Source organism: Apostichopus japonicus, chromosome 4 (assembly GCF_037975245.1).
Source record: "Apostichopus japonicus isolate 1M-3 chromosome 4, ASM3797524v1, whole genome shotgun sequence".
Taxonomy (NCBI): domain Eukaryota; kingdom Metazoa; phylum Echinodermata; class Holothuroidea; order Aspidochirotida; family Stichopodidae; genus Apostichopus; species Apostichopus japonicus.
The window spans coordinates 11390447-11410815 of NC_092564.1; the positions used below are offsets into that span (position 1 = coordinate 11390447).

The window sequence follows — 20369 nt, forward strand, 5'->3', positions numbered from 1 at the left end:
CTTAATGTTAAACTAATGGTTATTCGTTAAAATACAACCCAGCTATATCGACCGATACGGTGATGGTTAATCGGTTCAGTTTTGACGGTTAACAGTCTTTGCTTATAGTGTGGTGTGCGGAGCGAGGAATTAGGCAGCGTTAATAAATGCACTTAAGGTTTCAAATGCAAACAGACAATCGACGAGAACTGAGGACTAATGAAATGTACTGTTGATCAGAATTTTATTATAAGATTTGTTAAGGAAACCTCCTTAACTTTTACACATAGATAACAAATAAGACAACAATAAGATGGAACAGGTTTATCGGAGACATCAAATGGTGCTTTTAATACTATAGTCTTATAAGACTCTTAATTATAATTTTTATAAACTTGGCGTTATTTATATCATGACAGAAAAAGAAACGAAGAGCTGTTTATTATTTACTACACTATACCAGCAGGCTGTCACACTGTTGTGGCCTACAGCCAATCACAGTCCAGGCTGTCACACTGTTGTGACCTACATCCAATCAGGGTCACAAGTTCAAATGAACACATCGCGCACTTTTGATTGACAGGCTCTTCTGTTTGGTTATATTGCTAATGTTTACTATGATGCATTGTTTATAACATAATGAACAATAAATGAACATTTTATACTTCAAAAAGCAAGTTATAAACATCTGAAGAAAAACTAACATTGTCAATAACTCTGTTCAATGATAAATAGGATGTGAATGTGAAGAATAAAAAAAATCTGGAGAAACTCTATGAATCTCACTTTATCGAATACCACGAGCCCGCCCCCCCCCCCCCAAATGTTTAAAATAATTCAGGTTTTAATTTGATTTCTTTCTTTAAAGTTGGACAGTTTTTAAACAAATAAATTGGCGATATCACAACATGACACAGACATAAATGATCTGCACTATATCACAAAACTTATAAACAAATTTTAAAGCAAAATTGGCAAAAAGGTTACCATAACAACAAAGAGGAAAACATAAACAATCAAGAAATGCAAAGAACATGTAATATAAACAATGGAGGCTATTCTAACATTATTTCTACTTAATCATCATCCTCATTAGCTAGAAACAAAATTATCTAGTAGGAAAACCTTGATTCAAGTCTAAAGAATTTGAGAGCTAAGTGCCAAAAGTAGCTGATCAACTATGTGTGAAAGAAGAAAGAATTATGAGGCTTGATACATTAGCTGAATACATTATTGTTTGAAATCTTCAAAAACCTTATAACATATCGCAATATTAAATACATAACACTTCATCTTGACCGACTATGTACTGACAGTAGAGATATACCTAGTAGGAGCAGGAAAGTTTACCCAAAGACCAACACTGTTCTCAACATTCCTCAAGAAAAACAAAAACATTAAGTTGGCAAGTTTCCTTACATACATTCGTCTGAGTTGGGATCAAATTCGACTGAGGTCAAAATATTGACAGCAAATAACATAATCTTGATTTCAAGGAAAAAAAAATTTGGCAAGGAATTGGAGTCTATTTTTGAGATTAAGTGAACTGAAATCAACAAACGGTTGATTTCTCATTTCTCTGAATCGTCAAATAAGATGTTCTTCGTCAGAATATATATGGTAACATGTGTTAAGACTAAACATGTTGTGGGGGATGTTTACTAATGTCATACAAAATCAGAGCTTATCATGTTCTCAGGCTTGAAGAGAGAGTGAGGGAGAGGTCAGATGGGGTGGAAGAGGGTCAGATGGGAGGAAGGGGTCAGATGGAGATAAAAATCTGTTGATATAGAGTAATTCGGGGGCCAGGAGAATTAAAGATTAGTGTATTCTCATTTTCAGAATATTATAAAGAAACATGAAGAGAGCTAAAAGGGGGCCAGTGTACATAATTTCCACTCCCTTTCCCTCCCCCCCTTGGGGGCTCCATCTGGCTCTCAATGCCTCTACCTTCCCTAACAATCTCTGGATGTAACGTATTTGCACGGAAGAATGACTCTAAGCACTATACCATCTACCAAAAGTACCCTAATTAGCATTGATAACATGCTGTGAAAACTCTCTGTTTGTTGAGACAGCTAACAAGTGTGATTGTGATGATTTTATCTAAATAAAATACTGAGATTTTGCAATTCAAGTAGTTGAATGACTATAATTTGTCTTATAATGGTGGTGAATGGAATCACAAAAGATGACTATAATTATTATAATTCATGCAGAAAAAAAAAGAAAGATATATCATGCTCAGATAATAATGCAACATACTGACATTGCACATATGAATATATGTTAATGCATATTAAAGTCAAACATTTCATAAACAAGCAGTATATACCGGTTCGAATACTTTTTTTTTTTAAATAGGTTTTGGTCTATTGCACTCCTATATTAAGGCTATATATTAGGACTAACAACTTTACTAACAATTGCAAACTTGCACCATTTCACATGGAAACAAATTTGAAAAAAAAAAAATATGTCGTGGACAGACCTATGATTACTCGTTAACACATGTAAAAGTACCTACTGGACATTTGGAAAATGCAATAACAAATGTTTTGGTAATGGCTTCTGGCAAGTATTCTCAAAGCATTCATTATTTTAATGTCCTGATATCTCTTCACATCAAATGTTATACACAAATTCAACCGCAAAAGTAGCTGTAACTATGACAACATGTATATTTAGAGTATTCTATTGCACAGTCTGAGAGTACTTCAAATCAGTTCCAGGAATTTCCTGGCGAATACAATTCTATACACTATTTATATTAGCATGGTATGAAACTTCATTTTGGGCTATGAAGTTGATTGCACTGAACTTTGTCCTAACAGAGATTGTAATAATCTGTCGTGTGTATAAATATAGATGTATATGTTGGTTGAAAAATTAATCAAGAAATAAATATTATATCCACATTTTCATAGTATTTTGTTTTACGTAAACATTAAAGTTTCACTCTGTTATATATATATTCAGATTGCACATGAAATTTCTGCCTATTTGCAGTATTTGTGTTAATTAATTTGAATTAAGTCGTATAAGTTAATATGAATGAAAAAGGAACCCTCTATGGGACATCTCTTTGTGAGAGTTATATAAAAACAACAAATTTCTAAATTTATTGGAGAATAAGTTTTTTGGTCACAGAATAATTTTACGGACAACTTCTGCAAATACATATTTTTGGTGATACTGTGATATCTGACTGCATTGTTGAACATAGTAACATCGTTCAATATGATAGAATAATTAGGCATGCTCTTTTCTTCTAAACACACCACAATTGCAAAGATGACAATATCAAGCACTTAATTAATCATCTCAAAATGAAATTATAGCAACGAATTTTTCTTTTTTTCTGATTGCAATATCTTATGGTGTATTTCTAAAACATTAGGAAGACCAAATTTGGTAACAAAGTTGTAATAATTTTGGAGTGAACAATAAAAAGAGGAACATATAGAAACTCAATGATAATAATAATAATTTTTTATTTGGCGAAATCAAATAAATTTCTTTTCAACTGAAGTCATATCTGTGCAACACATAAGGAACTTAAAGAAGCAAATCCTCTTAAATTGAAATGACAGTGATTTTAGACCAAAAACAAAGAAAGAACAATGGAAACAACTTTCAACAAGGGGAAAACTTACAAGATAAATGCAGAACGTAGAACCTGCGACGACTATATGTCTAGACTTGTTTTATTTATCAACGGCATGGCGGTGACAGAATGGAGAACCTTTTGTAGAGGGCAGCCTACAGTTCTGTCCAATTTTGGTTCGGCCACTACAAAGAGTCCTTTGAGGCGAAACAGGTGTCACCCTATAGATGAAATTCAGAAAAGGAGAAAAGAATTATTTTACAGAAACTGAGATTTAAGAATTTAAGGGCTGAAGCAAGGCAGAGTTATAGCATGGCTTTAAATCAGACCAAAATCGAAACAGGAAATGGGGCAGTGCCAGTAATGTTTCTATAGCAATCCTGGGTTTTAAGATTTGAAGGAGGGACTTTTTGGCAGAAGTTTAGTCATGATACATTATAGTCCAAGACAAAACACAAGGAACCATGTAGTGTTGGTAATGTTTCTACAACTATTCAACAGCGGTTTTCAAGTTGTTAACCTCTTAATTATCCTGATTATCCGGGATGCTCCTTGAAGGCTAAATCGAAATCAATCGGACGATGACATCAGCTCGTCACAACAAAAAATTAACACGATTTATGGAAACACAAAAAAACACAGGGAGGTATAAGTCAGTATACACAAAATGCTAGTTTCTTCAAAAAGATTTTTAAGTTACTCTTATAGGGGACTGCCCTTTCATATGCATGTGTTGTTATTTTCTATGTGATTTTCAGTTGCACTTACTTTGAAGTATTTTTCGCAGAGTGAGGACTAACAGGGATACTCTCTAACACCGAGCTTAGATTTCTCTTGGCTACGTTAACCTCGTCGGCAAGATCTTTCTCTGGAGTGGCAGCAGCAGATAATCTAAAGAGAACAAATAAATTTAAATTAAAGACAAAATACCAATAATAACAAACAAAAGCTGGCTACAAACATCCCACATATTCCCTTCTTCCCAAATCCTTCCATCATTTTAGAACCAAATGCAGTATACAAACTAAATGCAATTATTTTCCAAAGTTCACTGACAAAGTGTAGTCACAGACTAGTGGTCAGGTGGATAAATACTCATATATACGCATGCCCAGGAGATGACCAAAATTAAAAAACTTTTGACCTTCAGGTGACCATCTGTTATATCATAAAATGAGCCACAGGTTTAATCGACCGTGACCTAATAATTAATGCATCGTTAGTCTTTGGTCAGGGTCATTTGGGAGAGAAATTGAACTCTCGTGGGATTATTCCACTGTCAAATCCAACAAATACCTTTTTACTTTTATTCGGATATACAGACCAAAATGGTTCGTTTTATCAAATTTTAATTCCTTTCAGCTTCGTTACATTTATGCCATTAATTTGAACTGGTCTTGACCAATGAAGAATAGCCTGGAGGCTTAAACACACACACACACAAGAAAGAAACAGCTAAACAGAATGACCAACCGAGAGAGAAATGAACAGCCATGGACATTAGTGAGTTCATCAATGGTAATCCGGCCTTGCTTATTATGAAGGTGCTTTGGACTTTTTTTCAAAAGAAAATAGTTAGGACATGCAGTACTTTCAACAATAAAGTGTAAAATAACCAAACGTTAGAAAAGGCAATTATGCATATTACTTCACAATGCCTCTAAATGTAGTCAATTTCCCATTTCCTATCAATTTCCCTGTCAAAAAAAGTCAAGCATTGCAAGAGGGCATGAGTACAGGCCACTTGTTTGATAATACAAAGCGCAATTTCTTCATTTCACATCCAGGATATTAATAATTTTCACTCAGTTATTCTGAATACGTAGACCTTGAAATTCACTGAAAATAAATCCATTTAGGGGACTAACATATCCTTTTTTACCAAGCACATTACAAGCATACAAGGTTTCGTTAAAGAATAGTTGCAAATTTTCCAAGCAATCGTCTTTTTTCGTTGGAATGTCAGGATATCACATAAATTTTTCACCTTCAGCTGAAGGCAATTTTCCAAAGGAAAAAATCAAAGTGGTGGAAAATGTTTACAGAAAAGGCAGAAAAATGGGAACATGAATACTTTTCTTCCACATGTTACAATTAGCATATTCTGAGACAGAAAAGATAGATAGATAAACACAGAAATATCATACAGAGGTATTTCACACAGCCCTGCTTAAAGCAGCATTTTGCGTCCTTTTCTATGATTTTTCTCAACCGTACTGACTCCACTATGCCATAACGAGATACATAACTAGCTTATCTATTTAAGTCTTACTTCAAATTGGGGCATAAAAGTAAAAAATTTGCAACTTTCAACTTTGTTTTTCTCCAAAATATTTTCCGTTGGGATCCCAATAAACCTCACCCAGAATATGAATATTTAAACACTACGAACGTCATTGACCAACACGTAATGCAACACCATGCTTGATTTGTGTAGTCTATATGGCAGTTGTACAAGTGAGTTCCATAACAACTCCCTGGTTGTACCAAAGTCTTGGATCTATATTTAGCAACGGCTCATAACTAAACCTGCATCGCTGATTGGTTGAATTCAAACTAGTGGGTTTGGGGGAACTGTAAGAGATTAATTTTAAAAGTGGAATTTGTCGTGGACACTTTTCTCATTATCTTCAAATATCCTTAATTACGCAGGGAAAAACTAATATCTTAGTTTGCTGTTTTGTGATTGTTATATGTAAAAAACTTGATGGACATGTCAAAAAAGTAGAAAATGGCGACCAAACCCAAAATGCTGTTTTAATAGCTGCTTTCTTTCAGAAAAATCACTGAACAATGTTTGAGCCCTGATCTAGTTTGAATCTAGTATTGAAATGTAATAACCAAGATCACTATGAGGGAGGAACCTCAACCAATGACAACTTAATTAAAGGGTCACAAAAGTGGTGTCGGTGATTTTTTAACTAAAAACAAGTGGTATGACCACTGACATCTATTTGCTGCTCATTGCCGTTCACTTAATCTGAACCCTGCAATGGTTGTTCACACAAGTAGGGTATTATGAGGGCTATACCTCGGAGGCCAGAGGAGATGAGAGAAGGCTTTAAGAGGTTACTATGACCAAGTACTTAATTTGAATCCTGCAATGGTTGTTGACACAAGAAGGGTATTATGAGCGCTATGATACCTCCGAGGCCAGACGAGATGAGAGAAAGCCTTAAGAGGTTACCAGTCAGAGGTTATTACAATGAACTTACTTAATTTGAATTGCATGGTTGTTCACACAAGAAGGGTATTAGAATGGTATTATGATGGCTAAAGATCGGAGGCCAGACGAGATGAGAGAAGGCTTTAAGAGGTTACTATGACCAAGTACTGAACAGAAGAGGTTACTATGACCAATCTGAACCCTACAATGGTTGTTCACACAAGTAGGGTATTATGAGGGCTATATCTCGGAGGCCAGATGAGATGAGAGAAGACTTAAAGAGGTTACCAGTCAGAGGTTAGAATGAATCACAGAATTATGACAAGATTCTCAACATCGAGAGCAAGAAGATGAAGAGAAACGTTTATTGTTATAGGAGAGACTGTGCAATGGATGGCAGAGTATATTTGGTGGTCACTGTAGGCTATATTGTGTATATGGTGGTCACTGTAGGCTATAGTGTGTCAGAGGTCACTACCACTAATAGTACAGCCGAGTGTCTTGTGGTCAAACTTCTTTTCACACCATACTATCACCCAAGTAGAACAAATAGTGTATTGATTGTACTTCACTCAAACATTCTTTAGGGTAAATAGTCACCAGGGCCCATATGCAATGGGGGTGGGATGGGGGTGCACGCACACTTTTTCGATGGCTCTTGTGCTACAGGAGACATTAACTTTAGCTTTGTCAATTGTCGCATACGGTTGCAAAATACAGTGAATTCAAGGAAGCAACCTTAATTAAGCAGAAATAGATCCTCCTCATATGACAGTGTTCAATTAAACTTTGCCAACCTTTGGTAAATGCTGCACTAAACCATAGAAAATTCCGCACACATGCCTGTCTGCAACTCTCACAATTTTCCCAACCTTCCGTAAACACACCAGTGACACCACTTACCCATAGAAAATCCTGCACACATGCCTACGTGCCACTCTCACAACTTTCCCAACCTTGGGTAAACACACCACTAACCCATAGAAAGTCCTGCACACTTTACCACAATTTCACATTATTGTGGGTGTAAGACACTTTGTACTGTGATGACATTGTACTGTCGTGAAATGTCATCACACACCCATACCCAAAGGTACAGGGTGTTTTAACATCATAGCCAGCACCATACAGTCATTGGTAGAAGTGTATACTACTGTCATAGGTTACCCTGTACTCTATGCACAGACTATGTTCAGTTTGATCAAACTAGAATCGTAACTTGTATCGTGTGCCTTCTACGTGCAGTGCTGAAGTATATCATGATTTGTTAGGGTTAGTAATGAAAATATGATTTCCAACAATGTTGAGGTAAAATGTTTAATTTCCACAATTATCCACTGGTGATGGATGATGAGCTTATACCTTGACAGATTTTGCACCATTGTGGCACCGTGTAACTTGCTGGTATCATTGTCTTTCTGTCTCAGCAGGGAGGCCAGCTCGGCGGTCAGTGTGGTCTCGTCTCTCGTCCACAAGGATGAATCTTTATAGTCCTCGGTATCATCCTCTTTATTAAAGTCAGGAGTATTAGGAATTTGGGTAGAATTTACAGTCGCAATTGTCTCATTGATTTGACTATCAAAAGGAAAAGTAGATGGCAGAGTAAGAAAACCAGTTATCTGTATATTCTTCCCCCACCCCACCCCCCACCACAGTATTCTTTTCTTTCCAGTGTTACTACTACCATTGCACCATCTTGTTGAAATGTATGAGAGTATGGGATTCATCACACAGGCTCATTAGTAGAGCTGCATGTACAATTGGTGAGATGGCGCTGTTCCTGAATCTGATAAAGGAATGTTTCCAATCCAATCTCTCATAAAGTGGTATGAGACAGGTGTGGATCACAGGGGGGAAGGGGAGGGGGGTAGCCTGTAGTACACACTCCCTTTTCCACCACATGCAAGAAATTCAAAGTAGTTAGTATACCAACCTTGCAAGTAGACCTAGAATAAGGGCATAATTTATTGCCTTAATATGCCTCAGGTTGCATCATTTCACTTCTAATCTTTTATACTTCCTTCCTGGAGGGGAAGGACCCCAGGACCCCCTGAAATGACAGCTTCAGCAGACCACACACCCCTATCTCCTTAAAATCATCGTCCATCCCCCTGCCCCCCCTCCCCGAAAGGAAAGCACACCTATCCGCATATCGGTAGTGTTAGAAGTTAGAACACATTACATGAGCAAACCATGTCTAGACCAATGGTGGAAATGCTTTGATTTTTTTATCTTCCTACCACTTCAAATCGAATCAGGAGTAATTATGTGATTTGCATCAATGTGGTTCTTGTCACTGCCTCTGCGTTGCACATATCTGACTTTGTTATTGCTTTATAATGTCTATGACAGTTAGAGCAATATTGCTGGAACTTTTAACATTTTTTTCCCTTCTTCAAACCTTTTTTGATCTTTAGTTTCCCTCCTATAGGTGGCAAGGATGTCACACTAGATCTGTTACCTTTTTTTAAGTCTTTGAATAAAACATCATATCTTCTCCTTTGACTTACTTCAAAACATTTACATTTTATAGCTTTAGGGTTTCTTCTTTACTTTAAGGGCAAAATTTTTGGAAGGAGTATATATTTGCCATTTCATTTCCTCTTTTGTATAAAGAGCCAAACTTAATATGGATTAAGTTACTTGTTACCATAAACCGCTTAGAGGAAGCAATTTCCTTCAGGCAATGACTTAGTGCCGGGTTCCATGAGAAGTATCAAGATAGGATATTTCACCCGCATCAAATTTGCCCTCCTTTATCTCTTTCATGGAATGAAAGAACGAAAAGTATAGTCAGATTTGCAGATTTTTTTAATAGGGGTTTTAATATCTTCAGTCTTTAAGCTGTCATAAATATTAATAGTCTTTCAAAATGATCTTCATGAAGAAAGGTGGATTTGAAATTTTTTTTCACTTGGATCAAGTTACAACTGAAATTGTCAGGTGACAGCTGACAGACAGTTCTCACACATTGTTAGAGAACTGTTCAAATATTCCACCTAAGGGAAATCAGCCAAGTTTATCATGCAATGTAGATTTCTGTCCACGATAAAGAAAAATCCAATCAGATGGCAACATGTTTTAAGCCTTCAAATGAATCTTTGTCACTTTTGCAAAACAAGACAAGAAAGTTTAGTCTCAGACTAGAAAACATTCATAAAAAAAAAGGTTGCTAGATCAAGACGAGCTTGCATAGCCTCTTATCTAGAAAGGGCTTTAGTGGTTATGAGCAACTGACACTCACTTTGTAGTCATTATTACAGCAAACTGCAACTAAACAAATACCAGCACACGCTAAATGTATCATTTGTATTTACTTGAGGGGAAACGGTACCATTTGTAGTTACTTGACGAAATATTTAATCGATACTATTACTTGAGGAGATATTGTACTATATAGTTACCACAGAGTAATACCTGAAGTTCCTGAACCAACAGTTACCAATAATACAGTATTTAGTTTCTTTTGGGAACCATTTTAACCATGTATGTATACTCACTTGAGGGTAGAAAGATATAAGCACCATGTGTAGATACTTGAGAGAACATTGTACCATGTATATAAACTGTAGGGAATATAAGATATATTTACTCAAGGAAACAGTGCACCATATGGTAACATTATGGGAACATGATTTTATACCCTAGAGTTACCTGATGGAACAGTTACCAATACTGAGTAGTTTACTTTGGTAGCATTTTACCATGTGTGGACTTACTTGAGGGTAGAAAGAGAGATATGCACCATGTGTAGTTACTTGAGGGAACATAGATGTCATTTAGTCCCTTCACACTACAAACGCATAGCTCACATGAAGTATCAGGCCAGTTGATATTGGGAGGGGCTTGGATAGCTGCTTCTGATCCTGAGTGGTGTATACTCTCATCCTATGAGGTTATCTATCTCTGCGAGATCAGACTCAACTCAAAAAGGGAGGTCTAGTTTGCTAGATCTCATCCTGATGAGTCCATTCTGTTGTCTCGAGTACAGCTCACTTACAGGATCAGAACAGAGGAACTTTCTATGCTGAATATGATCCTCAGCCATGACCATTTTCCCAATAAAGGATCCATCCAGCTCTCAGGTCAGATTTGATCCAATCCAAAAATGGAGATCTGGCCTAGAGTTGTAGCTCAGTGCAATAATAGATCTCTTGTAAGACCGGATCAGATCCAATCTTTACGGGGTAGGTGGATCTGATCATGAGTCCTGCTTGTTCCTACACTGAACTGTATCTCCCTGGCAAGATCGTCCCCACCCCCCCCCCCTCACAAGAGGAGAAATGGATTGCTCAATTTGATCTCAGAGCCCCGTGAGTTCATCAATTGCTCTTGTTTAGGATCAGACAAAATCCCAAAGGGCGATCTATGGATCTGATCCTGAGCAGTTCACACTATGAAAGATATCTCCTTTGCAAGGATCAGCTTGTCTCAAGAAGGAGAGAACCTAACTTCCTGGGTGTCATCTTGAGTTCATTTGTTTTTATCCTAATATATATATATATATTTTCTAATTCTATCACAGGATCCTGATTTTTCTTTCTCGATGGGGAATGTATGATAAATGGATACAAGGATCCTTAGACAAAACGAAACAACAATACAGAGAACTGAAGTGGCTAATGTTGATAGTTTGTAGAATACTCACACAGGTTGTATAGGAGAGAGTTTCAGGGGACTACCACCTCTACAGGTTAGGCATTCTTTGGGTGATGGAGGAACTATGCTCTGTGATCTGTGTCTACCATATTGAATGCCAACATTTGCTGAAAGATAAGAAGAGTGACGAAATGTACGGGCCCAATATCTAACACAAAGAGGTGAACATTTCAAACTTGAGACATATTATTGTCAGAATCATATTGTTAGAATCAGTTTGCTGTATTTTAAAGCTAATGGAAGGCCTTTTACTGCAGACTATTACTAAATAGAAAGTGACATAATCTACAATAGTAGAAATATCATTTACCAGGGTTTAATAAAGATTGTATATTGGGGCAGACCTCTGTTAATATAGTATATAAATTGCATTTTGGGAAGCTGGGATGAAGGAATAAACAATAAAAATGTCATGTTTAAAATTGAACAAACCTGATACAATGGTAAAGATTACTATGGTGAGGGATGGGTAATCCAGACTGTGGCCGTGATTGATTTCTGCCAAGGCATTCAGAGGAACCAAGAAGATGACGAGAAGTCTGGAGGTCACCGGAGTACCAAGAAATGTCAGGATGAAAGCGGCCAAGAAAAAGAAACACGCATGGAAGACGCATGTCACCAGCAGGTCAAGACTATTACCTGTAAACGCATAAATTATAACAAACAATAAAACATAATTTACATGGTCAAAACTATAAACATGCGATTAACAAAATTGAAAAACAAACACATGCTACAAATAATAATATTGGGTAGGTCAATATTAAGCATCTGTTAGTATGTAATACAACAGAAAGGGAAAATGAATTACATAAAAACAACATAGGTCAAGATTTTTTACCTATGAATATATATTAAAAATTCATGACACAAGCAGGGTCCAGATCATATTGACTTATATTGCAATAACAACAATGTATTTAACACAGGGAATAATGTCTTCCCATTCAGCTGGCAGGTTTGAGTTTTGTGAATTTCCTAAAGTTAAGAAAAGAAAAATACTGAAAATTGTATGGTTTTGAAAAAAGAAAACCTATTCTTCATCTTACGATTTTTGTCACAATTTTGCCACATTTGACAGGGGCTACAACTAATCCAGGTCAAGAATTAATATTTTAGATTCAATGAAGCCATTTTTGTTCTGTAATTTTTAATTTTCTGATTAATATGGATCCGTCTGAAACAAATGTTTTCACTTAATTTCTACATGGGCTAGGCCCCAGGGAAAAAACATAACTTAGAGCAAAGGGTTGGACAAATGAAAACTCTTACCTAGATTGAGCAAGGTGCCAAGGGTAGGCCAATAGGGTACTCTGGCCAGATGTGGTCCACAGGCCAGGTATTGAGAACCCCCCTCCTCCGCCCCAGTCTAGAATACCTTGGGCAACAACAGAATTTTGTCTTTTCTAGCATGGTTAATCTATATTGTAATCACATGTCTACATTACTGTAGATACTCATATACAGGTAGTGATGGCATTTTGTAGCTACAACGAAATGTCGTTAATCAAATTTCACGTCAAGCCGTTTCTCTGCAACAAACTTTTCTTTTGATATGTTGGTCAGGTCAAACTAGGGGGTGTTTTGGTTCGAAGGCTTCTTATACAGCTGCAAGGCCATATGACATGCTCTGCATATAAGATGTAAATGTGGCTGTGACTACTTTACACACTTCAAACAAATAAATATCCTTAAAGGGTGTGTATGACATTTGGTTTGTTCAGAATATACCTTAAAGACACTGCTCCATCATTGCCTCTATCACATTCAGCAGTTAATTTTACATTATCCCTTTAATTTTATGGATCGTCACAGTTCATGAGTAACTACCATGGGGTCATGGTGAATTAGTGATTACCCGTTACCTTCTTCCAAAAGGGGTTCAAATCCAACCATGAGAGATAATCTTTCATGGATCTGTTGCTGTTAGTTTGATATTATTTGCTGATCTCCCTTAAATCATTTAAGGTTGTGACTGACAAATCCAAAACATCCCAGGGGTAATGAATACAACACAACCACCCAGAGAAGATGGGCAATTGCAGTTTATGTACAATCCTGTCCCAATGTTACCGATAAAATCGCAGTCAGGGTGAGTCCATATCTTGATATCTGGCTGCAATCAAACACATTCAACAAACAAAAGAAGCTAATTGTGTCTTCCTTTGGACAAATATTTTCAAACTTTGGAATTCAGAGTGCAAAGAGATTTTAGGATTGACAAGTCCAAACATTACTGTTCTTTCACAGTTAAACACTGAACATTTAGTTTTTCACATCCAGCTTTTGAAAGTCAGAACAAGATCATTGGATTCAGTGAGGCCCAATGGGTTTCCGTGTACATACCAGCACCACCGAGAAGAGAGGTGACCCAGGTCAGTTTCTGGTCAATGCCTACTTTCATCTCTCCGACGGTACCCAGCAAGAATGAGACCGTTTGGTTGACCACTAAGAGCTTCTCTAGTGTTTCTTGGTAATAATTTGAGCTACCTTTCTGGAAGCTAAGGACCTCGTTGAAGTTACTGTCTGAAAGAACCAAATGAGACTTAATGTTGCAATGAGTCAGAGAATTACTGGGACGATTTTACTATACAAACGTACAGATGTATTGTAGTTATGTCCCCCAGAAACTGAATCATTTGATTGTTTTGGGGGTATGCAAAATGCATAACCTGACCGTAGGTGCTTCAAGCATATAAACGAAGATGAATTTACTTTGAGAGGAAAATATGCCTCTTCTTTGCCTGCATTTAATTTGATATAACTTGAGCAAAGGCTGAATGAATGCACGACAAGAAATTTTGGAGTCACAAATAATAAAAGAGAGAGAAAAGAATATGAACCTGGGCATAGTTGCACAAATAAACAGTTTCAATAAGAAATGGTCGGTCTATCTATGCTTAACGGAATATCTCGTTGGCAGACGAGAAAACAAGTTTTTAATGAAAAGGGTGAAAAAATCCACAATACTAGCTCAAACCTCATCTTAATATATTCCACACTGTTAGCTGAAAACCCCATCTAAATAATTCTTTTTCCGTAACTCAAGATATGTTTGAATGAGGGGAACCTATTTTGACTGGTTGAAACCTCCTTTACCCCAGGAAATGGATCATAAAAAGTGGACTGTAATGATGACATCATTTACTCTGATGTTGCCAGATACAAAAATTATCAAAAAACTTAAACCAGTAATATCTTCGCCATAGAAAATCCTATAAGGATCGATGCGCCTTTTGCCTAAAGATACAGAAAATTTCCAGACATTTTATCAAGTAAACAACTTCAGCCATCCAGAATTATCTTAGACGATTTCCCATTCAGTTCTGGGTTTTGACTCCTGAGTATTTGACCCTAATACTCACTGCCCATTAGGGGGAGGGGGGGGGGGGAAGAAATGATTTGATATTGCTGATTGTCTCACCTAACTGCTCAATAAGTGCCTTTGTTCGGTTCTGAATCCTGGCTAAATCCTTCATGAGGTCCTTCCTGTACTGCTGACGATCAATATCTTGTTCTGAGAGTTGATGGTTGGCATTATCTGAAAATATCAAGATCTGGATATTTAGATCAAGCCAAGTTGGTGAATATATGGGAGGGCAGAGATGAAAGTAAAGGCATCTTGAGGGATGGAGTAGTGGAGAGGAAGAAAGACATAACTTGTATTCATGTGCTCCTTGGCCAGAGTATTATGGGCATCCCCATCCACTCACCCATCTGTAAGGATCTTGGCATTCTAAGCTGGTATCAGTGTGTTTATTTCTTTAGATTACAAGCCAACACAAATTTCAGCGCAGCCATTGTTGCCACGTTTACATCTGCTACTTGGTGCTAAGCATCCTAAATAATATGATTACAAACTGATTGTTACAAACATATGATGGGATCAATTTAAGCTGTTCTCGGACTTTTTATGAATTAGATAATAGGCATTACCAGTCTTGTAGTAGTAGTACAACAGCAAGAATACAAGTAATCATCTCCTTGGTATGAGTACCAGTTTACACTTCCAATAGTATTTATACTCAATTTAAAAAAATTCTCAAAACGCACAAGGAGTGGAAATCTGAGAGGGTGGGCAAGAGTACTGGCAAAATATGCTAGAATATGAGTAACAGACTCATCACTAGTCTGGTCACTACGGATATGGCTCACCAAGTTTTCTACTAATGTTAAACGCCATAGCAGCCAGTTCCTTGTGTCCAGCTGCAATCAAAGCTTTCTCGGTCATTAAAGTCTCTACACTACCGGCGAGGCCATCCTGTAGTTCCGTCTGGAGTGACAGAGAAATGGGAGATCGGCAATGCTATCAACTTTTGCACTGTGATGTGTACCAACTATCATATACAAAACATATTTACTGGTGTGTTTATGTAAGGGTGTGCACGTTTGTTTTGTAATCTGACCGAGGACTTGAACAAAAGAATTCCAGGTCCTGGGTTGTGATTTCTAAAGAATCACCACATCCTCAGAAGAATTCTAAATATTGTATAGGGTATTGTTAAGGTTAGGGTACGTGGATTTGAACAATGGAAAAAACAATGGAGTCCTCGGTCTGAATGTAAAACACATCTGTGTGCGTGAGAGCGTGTGTAACAAAATTAATTACTGATACTTTTGCTCTTCACAACACTGTCCTCTTTTGCAAATTAAGGGATATTGTGTCAAGCAACATGTATCCATCTCATTACTTTTAAAAACGATACATTTTCAAACAGTTTGGGTTTTGGTTAAATGCTTTAAGCTGAAATGATCCTTGGCCTCATTTCCCACTTTCACATCATCTCAAATATAAGAGTAAGACATGGTCAAAATCATCCAATTACCAAATTGTATAAAACCTACCAACTTATTTGACTGGCAGAATCCATCAACTACAATCAGCCTTAATGCCAGATCAGTTAAAACTTGAAGTTACTTCAGTTTAAATGCAGTCCTCAATTTCTCTGTTTAGGTAAGCAACTTTTCCTTTTCTTTTTGAACTAAAACAAAATCATGCCAGTTGTCATTGATGGTGTAATATAAAGCTCAAAGCCACTTCCTTTTATATGTCATTTTATTTCATTTGGAGTTTTACATTGTTTCTAGCAAATTTGTTAACGATATAATGTACTGTTTATGAAAATGTTAACAAAACAAAGTGGTTTCAACTATGGAATGGACGATTACTTTGAAACTTTTCCAAAAACCTGAATGAACCTTTATCTTGAACTTCCAATGTTTACATGAATCATGGTTATACATTTCATGTTGCATTATGTATTGAATTTGCTTTTATCAGGTGGTATAGTTTTAAATGAAATATTAATATATCATATCTGAAAACAATCTTTATATTACTTTTGTCTACCTAGACTTACAAACGGAATAGTTCCCTTTCAAACAAAACCGAGGTGAAATGGTTTGTTTTATTTCCTGTACCTGAGTTAATTTCATAGATTCTTGAGCTGTCATCATCTCTTTGTGACCCTGGGTCATACCCTCTAGGGTTTCCTCTGCAACTGACACAAGTTCCTGTTGATGTTGCTGTAAACAAAAATGATGAAAACAAAAAATAATTCATTCACTTATACAAAACTTGCATCTATTTAACATTGACTCCTTATCAGAGGAATTAACCTTTGTTGGACATCTCTTGTAATAATATAGTCCTTAATCATATTTATGAGCAAATTGCTACTTTAATATTTCTTGTCAAAGCTTGTATCATCCTTATTCCAACTTCGACTACCTGATGATTAAATCTTGTTTCCTATTAGAGGGAAATCATCACATTACTTCTAATATCATAATTTGTATGACAGAGGTCTGTAATTCCCGTGCATTCTTTAGTGGCCTGACCATTATGAAAGGTAGACTCTTTGGATGGGAGGGGATTAAATGCCTGGCATCACTTAATTTATACCAACCCTGTTGGAGCTGATTTATGTGAGCAGATAGAAGAAACTGTGTAATCATCAACCCGCTGCACTTCTGATATCAGAAAGAAACTGGTTTAGAAGCAATAATTAATAGGTTCACTGCAATTGATCCAATAAAGCTACTTCAAATACCTTTTGGGCAGTAGCATAAATTTGTAGATTTTGTCCAAAGGGAGGAGGGTTAGAAAATCCAAGTACTTAGTCTACTACACTTCTAGTAGTAGAATGACAATAAAGCCCCCCCCCCAAAGAAGACATGCCTTGGGTGCATACATGGGCAAAGTTGTGATAAAAGGTCACCAGGTCATTCTAGACATGCTACAGTGAGGATGCTGTGGTTTTTAGGGAACAGGTGAGGTGAGAGAGCACTTATATGTAAATTCAACATCTTTTGACCATATTTAGGACATAAAATATCACCTTTAGATGTTCCATGAGATAAAGTTGATCTTCGGCGCTGCTAGCCAGCTGACTAACAGCAAACTGTGTCTGTCTTTGGAACTGTTGCTGTCTTACAGAGTAACAGACTGACCTAGCTCTATTGCTGACTATGAGGTAAGCGTTCCATGTATCAGGATCCATCGGTTTGGTGCATTGTGCCACGGTCTAAAGACAACATGAGAGAGAGAATAAAAAGGGCATTCTGTGAAATTTACACTGTCAAGTTATCAGATTAAACATGCTCTTCAAATACAAAGTTCTTTATGTGAAAATAAGTTCAGTGACCTTCACAGCTTTGGTGGGTGAACTAGCTAGTTTTGAGCTATTGAATAAGAAATTTTGGCTTGATTTTCCATTTTTGAGTATGCAACCATTTCTTTTCAATGCACTGCTATTCTTGGAGGCCTACTGCTACATACCATGTCTGGATTGCAGGGATATACTGTTCTTCCTTCGGCTTGGGATTGACAGTTCAAGAGAGCTACACCCAGTTTGGCTAAGTCTTCCTCGGATATAGCTGTACATGCAGACTTAAGCTCTGAGACCACCTGAAAATTGAACAAATCAATCCTTAATTGTAAATCACAACCATCCCCGACTAGTTAGTAATACTTAATGGATTGCTTAAAGGCATTGAAGACTCGACCCAAACCGTGTGCGGCCATCTGAAAAAGTTAACTTTCTGTTGCTTGCAAGTGACATTTTGTTTGTGTCGCTACAAATGCAGACAGTAATGAAATGTGATACCTTGTTATCTTTAGCTGGACCTGAGATGTCCATCGCTGTATTGTTTGTATACTGTGCTGCGGGTATTGACCGCATCTGTATGTACTGCTAGACACTAGTGTCTAATTATCGACAGTAGCAAGTTGTTTACGTATTTTCTGGGATCGATGGTGGTGTTTAGCACTTCTGTTACACCTCATTCGAAACTAGGTCAAATTACCGACATCAGACATTTCTTTTTGCGCGAGTCTTCACACCCTTCAATTACCAAAACTCCAATCAGCTTACACGCATATTCTCAAGTTTATTCAAATTCTTAAACACTTTCCAACTTGGTAAACAGCAACAGACTCTCTGGAAGTTTGAAACTCTTTCATACCTGTAGTTGTTAAGATCTGAGCCGACTTTGTCCCTAAATTCCCAAACTCTGCAGAATGAACCACTCACACATATTGACAAGATTACTAATAGGTAGGCCTAAGTATCAGCAACTAGCCTATGATAAATTTCCATAAACTACTTCTTCATTGAAAAGGTAAGACTGAGAAACATACATATTCAATTAGGCCTTATAGCTGGAGGATATGAGCTTTGATTCACTCTTAGACTGATGAGTTAGTTCTATGAAAGTATGATCTCATTTTCAAAACATCCCACTTGGAAGCACTTCTAATTTTTAAAAAAATATTTGGTGGTGCTTACAAATGGAGAAACATTTTCAAGCACATTTTGATCGATTTAATGTTGCCTTCATCAGCAGGGTATACTGTAATTAATTATTGGCCTATCCGAAAAAGTTACACATTGGCATTACCTAGCTTCCTTAGGCCTCTAGGCTAAAGTTGGGCCAAAGTAAGACTAACAAACATGAAAGTCATGAGGCCAAGGTAACTGATCTACAGACATAGGCTAGTCTAATTATGCAATAGTAATTAGTATAGCTTAGGCTATGCCTAGTACCAAAGTGAAACTTCTATTCGACTTTTAAGTTCTTTCGTATTACCAGCAAATGACACTTGTCTAGTTCTGACATCCTGGCTATCAAATCCCTTCCAGATGCAGCAAACTTTTCGTCGATCGTTTGCATTTCAAACTTGCTGTTTCTCAGCTGCAGGCTTTCAGGATGATTTGATTTGGATGAATCAGCCTGAACATTTTCTGTTGGTGAATCGTCATCAAGGTTACTGCCGAAAAACCAGTCCAAAATAGATTCAGACTCTGCAATTAACACAAACAGTAAGATGATATTCAACAATTTCAGGAAATACATTTTCCACTTTAGTAAGACAAATATTTATTAGCAGTAAAAGGTTTACTTGTGGATGTAAAGCGTTAGCTAAGCTAGTATAGGTATGCTAATAGGAAATGTGCATCAAGGGTTTAGGCCATTAGCCTGCTACTAGGCCTACTATTCCGTAGTTATTACAGCTCTACGTTAACGCGTAATCCTGCTACGCGTCTATGTAAACAATTCCACCTGTACATGTATGGACATGTTGTATGGTATTAGTAGTTCATTCGGCGGAAAACACACAACGTGCCCTTTTGTTATGGTATGTCTATGTTCAAATTTCGTTCCCCTCAAAACGGTGGCGCTATTTGATTTCTTGGTCTAACATTTTCTCAAAGTGCCTGTGCTCTGTCGTATGAACATTACCGCAGTTTATAATGGGGAAACTGGGGAAACTATACTTAAGCTGGTTTTGTTCATTATATTTTATTTTCATAACATATTTATGTTGATTTTTGAATCAATCATTTTTCCCATTCTTTTATTGCAACTTAATCCAAACAATGTCAAACCTTCATCTACATTGTTGGTTTATAGATTTACATAATCTCAGCAATTGCGAGACATCGTGAAGAGATC

The 20369-nt window shown here is 36.9% G+C and overlaps 1 protein-coding gene across 2 annotated transcripts; it reads right to left on the reverse strand.

The window, feature by feature from the left end:
- Nucleotides 1-206: 206 nt before the first annotated feature.
- LOC139966436 (protein brambleberry-like) lies at nucleotides 207-20017 on the reverse strand. Of its 2 annotated transcripts, XM_071969427.1 has the most exons (12): nucleotides 19503-20017; nucleotides 18193-18321; nucleotides 17753-17938; nucleotides 16833-16937; nucleotides 15567-15684; nucleotides 14836-14952; nucleotides 13758-13937; nucleotides 11844-12050; nucleotides 11401-11518; nucleotides 8115-8327; nucleotides 4355-4477; nucleotides 207-3807 (listed from the first exon to the last, which is right to left on the reverse strand). In XM_071969427.1, the coding sequence occupies exons 1-12, from the start codon at nucleotides 19767-19769 to the stop codon at nucleotides 3687-3689; spliced, it is 1884 nt and encodes a 627-aa protein (XP_071825528.1). In that variant the 5' UTR covers nucleotides 19770-20017; the 3' UTR covers nucleotides 207-3686. The 2 variants fall into 2 exon arrangements, with proteins under 2 accessions (XP_071825528.1, XP_071825529.1); XM_071969428.1 differs by lacking the exon at nucleotides 8115-8327.
- Between the last annotated feature and the right edge of the window lie 352 nt (nucleotides 20018-20369).

Excerpts from the sequence above, each read along its gene's own strand:
- LOC139966436 (XM_071969427.1), bottom strand. The coding sequence starts at position 19,769 with ATGTATTTCCTGAAATTGTTGAATATCATCTTACTGTTTGTGTTAATT. Across the intron at positions 16,938-17,752 it reads ATCTCATGGAACATCTAAAG|CAACATCAACAGGAACTTGT; the intron begins GTGATATTTTAT and ends TTTTGTTTACAG. Across the intron at positions 3,808-4,354 it reads TCTGCGAAAAATACTTCAAA|GGTGACACCTGTTTCGCCTC; the intron begins GTAAGTGCAACT and ends TTTCATCTATAG.